The sequence below is a fragment of the Daktulosphaira vitifoliae genome, unplaced genomic scaffold, assembly GCF_025091365.1.
Source record: "Daktulosphaira vitifoliae isolate Bord-2020 unplaced genomic scaffold, ASM2509136v1 Scaffold_1, whole genome shotgun sequence".
In the NCBI taxonomy this organism is placed as follows: Eukaryota; Metazoa; Arthropoda; class Insecta; order Hemiptera; family Phylloxeridae; genus Daktulosphaira; species Daktulosphaira vitifoliae.
In genome coordinates this window covers 38,505,008-38,518,822 of record NW_026099572.1, presented here as the reverse complement: position 1 = coordinate 38,518,822, position 13,815 = coordinate 38,505,008, and the positions used below count along the sequence as shown (strand labels likewise).

Here is a 13,815-nt window from a genome sequence, read left to right as displayed (position 1 = left end):
AATAAAAGAAAACTTTGATGTCATATAAAGTAATCATTCATAGAAATATTTGAGTATGTCAAATAGAAGATAATATTATTAGATTTTCTATCACACAAAAAAATTTATATTATAAAAATGTTAACTTCAATTGAAGTTATCTATTAAAACATATAAAATGTAATAAACTATACAAATAAAGAAAAATATTAATTTACAAACATTTTTTATACTCGTGCATAGGAATATCCAAATTTTTATCGCATGCATATCCCTCAGGCTCAATATGAGAGAGGTGTTTAAGCACTTTCCACTTTGAAGAAGGAACTCAAATCCCTTAGGAATTTCTCCTCTCTCACTTCAAAAAATTATATTTATTGTTATACGATAGACCAACTATCAACTAAATCTACCAACTCGTAGACATAAAATATCTATTTATTAATTTATTTTCAATAAATTTATCCTCTTCCAAACATATTTCTCTCATATTTATTTAATTTTAAGTGTATATAAATTACAAATTTTTTTGGAGCCTTTAAAATGATGATAGAAAAATGATTGGGCTAAAATGATAAACCAATTTGGTTTTGTTTATTTTATATAAACAATCATACAAACGTCAAAAATATCAGCTTTTTTTCTAATCACTCAATTTTATTAGAATAAAATACTTAAAAATGAAGTATAAATATCTGCATAGTTTTATTATTCTTTTTCTATATTTAAATATAAGTGCATTATTTGAGTACATAGGAATGATATAATACCATACATTTTATACAAAATCGTACCAATAAATTGTACATAACCAATGTACAAATTAATAAAATATAATTGAAATAGGCTTAAGATATTTAAATAGATTTTTGTGGCATATTGATGAAAATTTGACTAAGTATTGATTTTACAATGATATTTTTTATAAATTATATATTTAAAGGTTTAGTTCTATAAAACTATGATAAAACGACGGATAACCGTATTTGATGTAGAAAAGTTGAATGTAGTTATGACTTGAGGCTCAATACTTTGAATACGCTATTTTACATTTTATTATATTAGGCCAGTCAACGAAGGAGTAATTTTAGCAAATGGCGGAAAAAATCCTAACCAAATTTTTTTTTCAAAAAAAGTTGAATTATGATATGTATAATGACATACTAAAAGTCCTCATTGATTGGAATTGAGCTTTTTTTTTACAGCCTTGCAAAAGTTCAAAAATATGAGCTTTTTTAATTTTTTCAAAAAATATTTAACTTACAAAAAAAAATTTCGTACAAAAGTTGTTTAAAAGACAATATTAAACAAAAAAGGTATCTTTTATTTTTTCATTTAAACAAATATTTTTCGAGTTACATTACATTTAATATGAGTACTAAAATTTATTTTCCATTTTTTCCATTTTACGGATACTTTTTATCATGTTATACTTATATTAGATACAATTTTATAAATGCGTATGTGTGTATGTGTGAGTTTATTTATTTATAGTATCAGTAAAGTGTAGTGTATATTAAGATACAACCGATAGAGTAGGTAATTGATTTGACGCTATATTGTTTAAACCCAACCAAACGCTAAATTGTACATTTCCAAACAACAATTATATTATATCAATTGCCACCGGAATTTCTGGTAATCTTCTTCTTTTTCTTCGCCTTAATCCCAACTACTTGGGGTCGGTCACCCTTATCTTAAACTTCCACTTGACACGATCTCCCACATCAGCTGTCCTGAAATCGCATTCAATAGCATCCCTCCATCTCTTTTTTGGTCTTCCTCTACCTCTTCTTCCTTAAACATTAATTTCTATAACTGTTCTTATTGCTTCCGATTTCTTTCTCCTCATAACATGATTAAACTATCTAAGTCTATTTTTTCATTTTATCCACGATTGACGCTACACCTATACTCCCTGTTATATGTTTGTTCTTTATCATATCTTTTCTAGTCACTACACTCATCCATCTAAGCATTCTCATCTCTGCTACACTCATTCTCTGATCTACTTACATTGAATACATGAATACTCTATTTACATTCTCGTCAACACCATCGCTCTTTTGCACAACTAATCCTAAATACTTAAAACTTTCCATCTCCCCAATCACGTTCTCACTTATTGTCACTGATCTTCTCATATTCTCATTTGTCAACCCAGCCGTAATTTCTGGTAATGATAAAATTAATTGTCATAAAGTGTATAAAATTGGTCTTGTTCTAGTAAACTCAATGGTGGATAATAACTTTCATGATATAAAATTTAAAAGGTCAAATGAAGTTATAACTCTATTTTCAATAACTTCTATTGTCTTGGCACAGTAGGTATAATTTGGTTCAGTATAGATGATATGTGACAGTGATTAAAATCATTATCATAAAAAAACGCCTTGATGCAAATATGTAGATAGTGTTTAATTTTAAAATATTAATGGATTATTATAAAAGCTATATCATCTCCTATTTCCTTATTTATATCCTAATTACAAGTTATATGGATTACCAGTGCTAAGTACGTAATCGATGGAGGATTTCTCTTCTATAAAGTTATTTGACAAATGTATCAAACAAAATTTTTTTCCATTTTCTTATTCTAAATTTTAATAGACTATATCTTCAACAAAAGTACAATCTTCTTAATCTTCAATCTTTATTTTTATTGAATTTGTACGCCATTGACCTTTGCAATGTTCACATATAATAAAACATTTAAGTCCTGTTTTTCGGCAGCCACAATTTTTACCAGCTTCAGCACCTGAACAAAGGCCAATACGCTTTATGACAATTATCATTATCANAGTTGGGATTAAGGCGAAGAAAAAGAAGAAGATTACCAGAAATTCCGGTGGCAATTGATATAATATAATTGTTGTTTGGAAATGTACAATTTAGCGTTTGGTTGGGTTTAAACAATATAGCGTCAAATCAATTACCTACTCTATCGGTTGTATCTTAATATACACTACACTTTACTGATACTATAAATAAATAAACTCACACATACACACATACGCATTTATAAAATTGTATCTAATATAAGTATAACATGATAAAAAGTATCCGTAAAATGGAAAAAATGGAAAATAAATTTTAGTACTCATATTAAATGTAATGTAACTCGAAAAATATTTGTTTAAATGAAAAAATAAAAGATACCTTTTTTGTTTAATATTGTCTTTTAAACAACTTTTGTACGAAATTTTTTTTTGTAAGTTAAATATTTTTTGAAAAAATTAAAAAAGCTCATATTTTTGAACTTTTGCAAGGCTGTAAAAAAAAAGCTCAATTCCAATCAATGAGGACTTTTAGTATGTCATTATACATATCATAATTCAACTTTTTTTGAAAAAAAAATTTGGTTAGGATTTTTTCCGCCATTTGCTAAAATTACTCCTTCGATGAAGGATTGAGCATAACATACTCAATTACCTATTCACAGTAGCGACTCGTAGTTTGGATGACTAGACGATCGCACTCTCTACTAAAATTAATTGAAAGAAGAAAATTAATTGTATATTCTTAATTATATATTTTTATTAAAAATGCAAAGTTTTAAATAGTACAATAGTTATAATACATTTGTCGTGTGCGAACATTTAAGTTGTTACCATCTGTATATGTGGATACACATGCACACACGATCAATGTTTGGACGACCGACAGCGTCGTCGGAGAAATATTCTGAAACGTTTATTATAAATGAGGCATTGCAATCGTGTGTGTGTCGGTGCAGTTCAATTACGATCTAATAAACGGTTTTGGACAGCGTCGATAAAATATTAGTATATTACTATATCGAGTAATTTATTTTTAGAATGAACTATTCGTCGTTAGCGGTTGCTATAATAGTAGAATCGCTATTATTATGATTTTCATTTCTACTGCGACCTTTATAATAATAATATGAGTATTGTGTTTTATTTTATAATAATTAATTTGAAGATTTTTCACACCTATGACTAGTGGTATTATATTTAAAGTCGCATCCACTTATTATATTCACTTATTTTAAGTTATATACCTATAATAAATAATTAGCAAGTAATCGTGAAATATGATGTAATCAATAATATTTTATTAAGAACATTATTTACGTCTTGATTAATAACCAAAACATGAATTTTGAATATTTTTGCTACAGTTATTATTATAAAAATCAATTTTTTTTATTTGATTAATATATTAATACATTTGTTTTAAGATAGTTCAATAAAGATGATAGACCGTTTTTTTATACATAAACATAATTCTTTAATTGTCAATATTTTTCTATTTTTTATAAATTTTTTTGAAGACTAAAAACGTCTAATTAAATCAAATATGACGTTAATTTTGAAAAATTGAATAAAATCATAAAATTATATTATTATGTTCACTTTATTTAATTATTTAAATATTGAAACTTAAACTCTTTCCTCTATAATATCCAATATCCTATTACTATCAATATCACCATAAACCCAACCAAATTATAAATATAAATCAAACGTAAAAATTATATGTTAAAAATATTGATAACTACTAATTTCGAATCATTACTTCATTATCATATTACAATATAATAAAAAATGGTAAATGACTTATTAAAATAATCACAGATATAAAATGTTAAGAAATATGTAAAAAAATTATTATTATTTCATGTGAAAAAATGATTTTGACTATTATTTTTATGTTACCATTGGTATTATCTTTTAGAGAGTATAAGAATTCAAATAATGAGTTATTTTTTTTATCTGTTTGAATGTTTAAATTGTTAATGAATTTTATTGTTTTTTATTGCATAATGAATATGGTAACTTTCTTAAACTGAAATTAAATATTTATTGATTAGTGTACTAATTATAATTAATTATGAAGTCCTTTATCTATATTTTGTGTAATTTTATATTAAGAAAAGTTTGAGCTAGGGTTTGATTTATTTTATTTTATTTTAGTTTTATGTTCTTTAAATATTGTTTTAAAATATTTGTTTGTTGTAACAATGTAAAATTTATATTGTAAATTTTATTGCATTTACGTTGTAATGTATATATCCCTGGTTTATCATTTTTGTTAATTGAATTTACCTGAACATTGTTATAATTTATGGGTTTTAATCTATTATTTTGTGTTTTGAATGTGTTGTTATATTATTATTATTATTGTTAATGTTATTTAAAATTGATGATAATTTAATTATTAAAAAGCTATAGTATTTAGTGCTAATGAATTTAATTCTATTTTTCTCAATATTAGTTTTTTTATTTTATATTTCATCATGAATTTTATTAATTGTTTTTAAATTATATTAATTATCAAATGCAACAGTTTTTATTATGTTAAGTTATTTATTGTGATTATTATAGTAAAAGGTATATTTTTGTGAAAAACACTAACTATTTTTTACATACATTATGATATTTTATACTATTTATATATTACTTTCATATTTTGTGTCTGTGATTTTCTTGATAAGTTAGTTACCATTTTAAGTTCGATGCGTTGCTGAAAAGGTATTAATTTTACAATTATGTATTTTTTTTTTTTAATTTTTTTTTGTGTCTGTTACCACTTTTTCTCAGCTCTCACCGAACCAATTTCTTTCAACGATACGTCAAAAGATCACAAATCGTATATAGTCGATTTTATTTTAATTAGACCAATTGATTTGCTAATTTTATCAATTCTTTATAATTATTCTTAAATTTTTAATTAAATTATTAATACTTTTTAAAAAAGCACGAGCTTGATGGATACTGGTTCATGAGAACTGTAACATTTTACTTACCACAAATAAGCGCTTTAAATATATTCCTAAGTAATACTATACAAAACATTCTTTAAAAATTCAATTTTTTTTTAAAGATATTTTGTTCTGTTTAATTTAAGACTTTAGTTGCTAGTTTATAAAATATTAGTCAAAGATTTTAATACATTGGAATAGTTTCCCTACAACAATCAGACAGATGAATGTCTAGCTTCGCATTTTGTATTATAGACAATATTTAAAACTTTTTTTCGTATTTTATTTATTAAATCATTACTAAATGATAATGATAATAATCCAGATTAATAATCTGGACACATTTTAAAAAATAAATATATTTTGAATTTAAAAAAAGTTGGATACTTTTGATAAGCTTTAGACAATATCAGATATAATAAAATTTCCACAGGATGGTATATCTGGATTGGTATAATCCAATTGGTATTAGCCAACCTAACAGTTCAAAAAAAAAAAGTGAGTTGTAAAATTCATACGAAGCACTGGGAACTATATCACAAATTCTTTTTTTTATTCCTAAATTAGTACCACTTAATACTGAAGCACCATTGTAATTGACAATATAATTTGAAAACAGAACATAAGTTATTAATTTTATTTTAAAACAGGTACATAATTAGATAAGTTTTTTTATAATTATTTTAAATATTTATTATTATAAAAATGAACATAAAGTGGCCTTTAGAGCATCTGCGAAAGGTATGCTGTGCACCTGAACTTCAGTAGTTGCAGAAATTAAAAGCAGCAATAATAGAATAGAGTTCAAAATTCAAAGTTTTATTTTTTCGAATTGTTGTATAATAGAATCGATAGTCCACCTTATCTCATCTATTATCTTAATGATTTTTTTGGTATTTTCATGTACAAAATTAACAATTAAAAAACTAAATTTTTATGAAATAATATCTTAAAATTCACTTATCTGGTAATCAACTTATTAAAGAATAATGAAATAATAAAAAATTACTGAAAAGGGATAAATAACTATGAAAAACGTATAAGGGCTTTAAATCTGTTATCTATTATGCATAACAATGTTTTTATTTATTAAATTCAATAATACATATTTTTTTTGTAATATTCGTAATTAAAATTTATACATATAGTGCAGTTGATTTTTAAACTTAAGTAAAAATGTTCTTTGTTAATTACTTTAGTTACTGGACTTGTTTCAGATCACTTTGTATTTTGGACACTAATAATGTTGAGTTAGTATATTGTTTATAATATATTTGTTTAATGATCGAGAACTTTTATAACTTAAAAGTTTTTTAACTACAATTTTTAGAAAGAACAATTTTGTGGTATATGACTTTTTGGGGGTTCGCGATGAACTACATGCTCCGAATGAACCTAAATATAGCAATAGTATCTATGGTTAAAACAATACCTAAACATGTGAATTTAACTAAGTTTAGTCAATGTTACATTAGCAAAGAAGTACCTAATAATGAATTTTTAAACTCAACATTTTTAGTAATTAACATGAATTCGGTTCAAAAAGTAAGTTTATAAATCATAATATAAACAATATTATTTTTGTGCAAAAAATTATTGAAACATTTGAAAAACACAACAAAATTTTGAACACTGAGTAATTTTCAGATATTCTTTAAAAGAAATTTAAAACATAGGTGTAAATTATTGAAAAAATTTGGGCGGCTTAATTTTTTTTTTTTAATTTTAATAGGCTAAGACAAGTTTTGGGGAGTTATACCCTACCACTCCTTATGATTTATGTCTATGATTTAAAATAAACTTTTGATATGTTTTTTTTCATAATATTGTATTAGATTATTGTGAAATTTTAGAATTATTTTGTGATACAAAACGAAAATTATGACTAAATTTGTTAAATTATTAAGATATTACTTGAACTTTAATAGATTACTAATTTTTTATTAGGAGAATACATTTGAATGGGATGAAAATCAACAAAATATAGTTTTAGGAGCTTTTTATTGGCTACATATAATAATGCAAATTCCTGGAGGTATACTGTCACAAAAATATAGTGCGAAAACAATATATGGTTTTTCAAATGGCTTTGTTGCTTTTCTCACTTGTTTCATACCATTATCTGCTTATTTTAAGTATAGAGCTTTAGTGCTTATAAGAATCATTCAGGGTTTTGTTGCTGGAGCTGCATGGCCAGCTATGTATGCATTAACTGGTAAATGGATACCACCAAATGAAAGAAGTCACTTTATGTCAGCATATTTAGGTATTTATGTTCATAAATATTCTTCTTAGGTTTTAATAGTAACATTTAATTAATATAAAAATTATATTTTTAATTTATTCTCTCTAATACAAGTAATTTGTGTCGACTTGACTCATGTTTGGTTCCCTAGTATATAATTTTCATTGGGCCCTTCCCAATAGTATTTAGTGATTAGTTAGAAGAGGAATGTCTTCTTGGTAATTTACAGAATGCAGAGCAGTGATGCCACCACTCCTCTACACCAAAAGATGTGGAGGAATTTTGAAAACCCATTCACTATGGGTTCACAATATTGAAAAATATCGAAGACGATAGGTGTGTAGCAATATAAGCTAATAAGATACTGATAGCAATAGCTTATAATAAAGGACTTAATACTTAAGTGTGTCATAAAATTTCCATGACACACTATGATGTTTTGTATGTAAAATTTAAAGTTTATACATAAAATATAAAATATAAAGAAATTACTTAAAATATCAATAATATTTTTAATAATGATTTAGCTGTTAAATCAAATTATTTAAAGTAGTCACCACAATTACTAGAAATTTCTGATAGACAAAAAAAAATAATAATTTTTTCTTTTTAAATAATTATACAATTATGGAAATTCCTATTATTCATTTACATTTCATCTCTATTTATTATTATTTTTTTTTAAATATAGATTTGTAAATATTGACTATTATTTTGATTGAAAATATTTATTTTTAAGGTTGTTCTTTTGGAACTGCCATGACTTATGTAACTTGCGGTTATATTTCAAGTTTCTTGGGATGGGAAATGATATTTTATATAACAGGCGCACTTGGCATATTATGGTTCTTATTTTGGACTTTGTTAGTACACGATTCACCAGGTGAACATCCTTCCATTGGAAAAGAAGAACGTTTATATATTGAAAAAAGTTTGGGAAGATCTTCAGGGAAAACTCAAATAGTTAGTAAAACTATAAAATTATCATCGCACTGTTAGTGCAAGACTGCAATCTCGAAAAGTCATTTCAAAGTTTCGACCTTTCATAAGAGTTACGTTGGGTATTACTTTGTTTTTAGTATTTATATCAGGCTTGTTACATATAAACACCACAGTGTTTAAAACAATGACATTTTCATTATTTACATTGGTGTTGTGGGAGATTTTATAATTGATGTTATAAAAGACGTTATAATTGTTTACTTGCATTCATAGTGCATTATATTGTATTAAACTTTCTGTGTGTCATTAATTACACTTTCGTTTAGCATCCAACACCTTGGAAATCAATAGTATTTTCTGTGCCATTGATAGTTAATATTATATCTCAAATTGGAGTATCCTGGGGAATGTATACTTTATCAATTCAAGCACCGTCGTACTTTAGTTTTGTATTAGGTTTAAATCTAAAACAAGTAAGTCTATTATCTATTATTAAAACACAATAATCCTCATTTAAATTATATTTATTGGAATTTTGTAGGTTGGCATTTGGACTGGAGTTCCGCATTTGTTTTCTTGGTTGTTTTCCTTAGTTTGTGGTTTTGTGTGTGATTATTTAATAAAAAATAAAGTGCTTTCTACAACAAATGTTCGAAAATTAGCTTGCATGTTGTGTAATTTAGCACAAGGTCTATTTATTTTGGGCCTAGCTTATTCAGGTTGCAATCATGTATTAGCTATAGTGAATTTAGTCTTAGCTGTGGCGATGGTGGGTGCAGCTTCTTCGGGACAATTTGCCGGTATAGTGGACTTAGCTCCCAATTATGCTGGTATTCTACAAGGTTTAGTTGGAATAGTCAGTATGGGCATCACAAGTATTTCTCCAATTATTGTAGGACTATTGACATACCAACGAGTATGTATTATACTATTGCAGAAAACTAATTAATTAATAAATTATTTACTAGACAGTTTTATTAACCCTTTAGCAGGCGCATGTCTATTTTAAACGTTCATAGTCGCGTGGAGGTCAATCAGACTCCATTTCTAAAAAAGTATAAAACATGTATAAAAATCTTAATTTTTTTAAATTCAAAGACATTATTTGTTACCATATGATATATAAATATAGATAAAAATTCAATAATAAAAATTAAAAAATAAATGAATCTATTGAATATTAATTTTTCTCCGAAAAATCTTTGCATACTGTTTAATATACGCGATGTATTTATTACATCTTTTGTTTTTATTTGTTCCGTATCATCGATTAGTGGAAATTCTCAATAGATTATTTATTTTTAAAACTTAATTGCATAGTCGGTGGTAGATCCACATAATTCCAATTCCATAATATTATATCGATTATAACATTGCATTTACGATAAAACGATATTTTGAAAAAAATACAAGTCCAAAAAAAACTATAACGTTACGAGTCGCGTGGAGGTAAATATGACACATTTCAATTTTGATGAATATTTTAAGTCATACATTTTTTTTTTTTGAAGGTATTTATTTATGAAAATTGATTCAATATTACTATAAAAACCATCTTCTAAATTTATATCTATGTACATCTTTTATGCAATATAATACATCCGTTTTTATTTATGTGGGGGTATGCTAGACCCCCACGCGACTGTTTAAGGGTTAAAATTTTATAAAACTCTCTAATAGTAATATAATGAAGAACACTACTTTTTTTATTTACTTAGACAATAATTTTTTTATTAAAATATAATATATAAAGATTTATTAATTTTTATTACAAATATTACGTTTATTATAAAATATTATTTTTTTATTAATTTTGAGTGGAGCTTAAGAAAATTAAATGGGATTTTGAATGTAATTTTATTAATTAAATTAATATTTTAGGGTAAGTGTAGAAGAATACTAAGATTCTGCTTTAAGCCCTTAATTATTTTTTATAGTGATAGAAAAAATAATTAGAGAAATACAAGGAGAGTTACTGTGATGCATGTTGTTCGCCGACGATATAGTGTTGGTAGGAGAAAATTGGGAGGAAATTTATCAAAGGCTAGATGTGTGGAGATTAGCTCTTGAAGAAATAGGTTTAAGGGTAAGAAGGAGTAAGACAGAGTATATAGAGTACGAGTTTGACAAAGGAAAACACGAGGTAGGTGAAATGAGAAGTTCAGTGACAATAGACGAAAACGTGATAGGGGAAATGGAAAGTTTTAAGTTTTTAGATACAGTTGTGCAAAAGAGTGATGGTATTGACGAGGATGTAAGATACAGGATTAAATGCGAGTAGTTGAAATGGAGAGAACCGTCTGGTGTGTTATGCGATATGAGAATTTCAATGAGTTAGGTAAATCCTATAAGATTGTAGTGAGACCAGCTACGATGGATGGTTCAGAGTATTGGGTAGTTGACAAGAGAATTGAGCAGATATTTGAATGACTGTAATAGAGATGAGAATGCTTAGATGGATAAGTGGACTAACTAGAGAAGATAGGATAAAGAACGAACATATAAGAAGGAGTAGAGGTGTAACGTCAATCGTAGATATGATGGGAGAAAATAGACTTAGATGGTTTGGTCATGTTATGAGGAGAGACGAATCGGAAGCAATAAGAACAGTTATGGAAATGAATATTGAAGGATGAAGAGTTAGAGGAAGACAAAAAAATAGATGGAGGGATGTTATTGAATGCGAAATGAGGACGACTGATATGTGCGTAGATGATGTAGAAGATCGTGTCAAATGAAAGTTCAGGATAAGGGTGGTTCCTTAGTTGGGAATAAGGCAAGGAAAAAAATTATCGCCTAAAAAATTTAACTGGTTAATAATTAGTTTTAAGTAATAGTTTTTAAGAAACTAAGTGGTTAAAATTTAGCTTAGGTGATTAATAAGATAGTGGTATTCCAGGCTCTTGTTTACTATCAGTGTAATCAATTTTTTCTTTACTTAATTTTTTATATAATTGTATAACAATAATTCGGTAGCTTTTTGCCAAAAGTTAATGGGTTTATTATAAAAAAATTTTTTGATAGTGACTTACGCAAATTTACAATTTTGTAGCACAGGAAACAAACATTCTTGATAAATTTGATTCGTTGCTTGAAGTGCTTGAGGATATATCCATGTTTACAGTTGAGTTCTGACGTTTCGGACTCAACTGTAAATATGGATATATTCTCAAGCACTTCAAGAAACAAGACAATCTATGAAAGTTTTAACACATTCAAATTTGATTCGTGTTCTTTTTCATATGACAAAACATTTATTTTGTATATAAATTACAAAAAAATCTCAAAAAACCATTTTTATGTTGTATTATTTTTATAATCAGTTGCATAGTTTACATAGAGGCTGTGGAGCCCCCATAACTAGACTAAGAATAGAAACATAATAAACCAGTCATATCTCTCATAAATTAATTGAAGTTTTTAGAGAGAGGGAGAGATAAATTAATGAGGTAAATAAGCTTCCCGCCGGGTCCATTATCTAAAATTATGCAACGGCCTCTCCAGACGAATTATTCAAACTAAGCCCATAAACAGAATTTTAAAATCCCACTTGACTTTTTTGCTACCTTTCAAAATTTTCAAAAAAATTATTATTTTTATTTGATTTAATAATTTTTACTAAATCTTATAAGTTTAAGTTTTATGCAATTAAGTGGAATAATTTTAATGAATAAATTGTTATTTCATGAAAAGTTGAATGTTTTCTTAATAAAAATTAATTATATGCGTGATGTATAAATCAAATTTAAGAGCTAAATAGATTTATTCACTAATATTGGTGGTTTAGAAGAAATAGTGCGGAAATATTTTGACCGAAAGCAAATATTCCATTCATAAAATGATTTACTTTTTTTATAAAAGAGTCATTAAAATGTATTTAATTATTTCTTTTTTTAATTATTAATATAGGCCTGCTAATCACATTTTATTTAAAATTTTCTTTGTCGTCAAATGAAATTTGATATTTTTATCAGATATGATTTTATAATATATGTATACTTATTTATACTAACAAGGTATTACTAGATAAATGCATAACGCATTTCTCGATTTCATTAAAATGACAAGTTATTATAATCTCCAGTTTTAATTGAAAGATAAAAGAATTAATTAATTTAATACTAAAAACTAAAAATTTGTTATCTTTTAAGTCTTTAGAGATATTGCGTAAAACATATTTAATATATATATATATATATATTTCATAACAAACTACAGAATTTAACTCTGTTTTATGATATGTTGAACTTCGTCAATTTATTTTAATAAAACGTAAAAAAATTCCCCATTTTTAAGTTAAAGTATATTTTTTTTTACTATAATCTAATAATTAGAATGTTTTACATTTTTATAGCAGACTATTGAACAATGGCAACAAGTTTTTATGTTATCGGCAGCATTTTGCTGGATAACCGGCTTAATATACGTGTTATTTGGAAAGTCTGAAATGCAATCATGGAATAACAAAACAAACAAACAAGAAATTAAACCTATGATATAAAGTTTTTTTTACAATTTTGATTAATACATAGCTATATTAACTACTTTTTATAATAGAGTATGATAAGCACATAAAATGTTGCATATTTTTAATAGAGTTTTAAATATTTTCATAATTCAATTAATACGAATATTTTAAGTATCTTAGAAATTTGTAAGCAAGGCTTTTGGTAAAAGCTAAATATTACATAAATTTATAGAAAATGTAGAAATTCGTGTTTAATAATCTATGTTGTTATATTTTTTTAATATGTGGCTTTTTTGCGGTACAGTGATAAAGAGAGTCTATACTTTATTGTTTCTACTCATGTTTTCCTAAAAAAAAAAAATGGAATTAAACGTTCTTCTTTTACAGAAAATATAATTTTGAAAGTCACAAATATTACTTATAAGATATTTTAGACCGGAGAAGTTAACGTCC

The 13,815-nt window shown here is 25.6% G+C and overlaps 1 protein-coding gene across 4 annotated transcripts in view; it reads left to right on the top strand.

The window, feature by feature from the left end:
* LOC126910571 (vesicular glutamate transporter 3-like) overlaps positions 1–13,815 on the top strand; it is a 31,383-nt gene extending 17,568 nt beyond the window's left edge. Inside the window, exons 1-8 of one of the 4 annotated variants that reach the window (XM_050693234.1) lie at positions 6,298–6,357; positions 6,925–6,957; positions 7,038–7,252; positions 7,655–7,973; positions 8,692–8,915; positions 9,221–9,367; positions 9,436–9,810; positions 13,249–13,804. In XM_050693234.1, coding sequence (XP_050549191.1) covers positions 6,951–6,957; positions 7,038–7,252; positions 7,655–7,973; positions 8,692–8,915; positions 9,221–9,367; positions 9,436–9,810; positions 13,249–13,395 — 1,434 coding nt within the window. In that variant the 5' untranslated portion in view covers positions 6,298–6,357; positions 6,925–6,950 and the 3' untranslated portion in view covers positions 13,396–13,804. Of the gene's footprint in view, positions 1–6,297; positions 6,358–6,906; positions 6,958–7,037; positions 7,253–7,654; positions 7,974–8,691; positions 8,916–9,220; positions 9,368–9,435; positions 9,811–13,248 lie in introns of those variants that run through there. The other 3 variants (XM_050693235.1, XM_050693232.1, XM_050693231.1) reach the window with 3 other exon arrangements.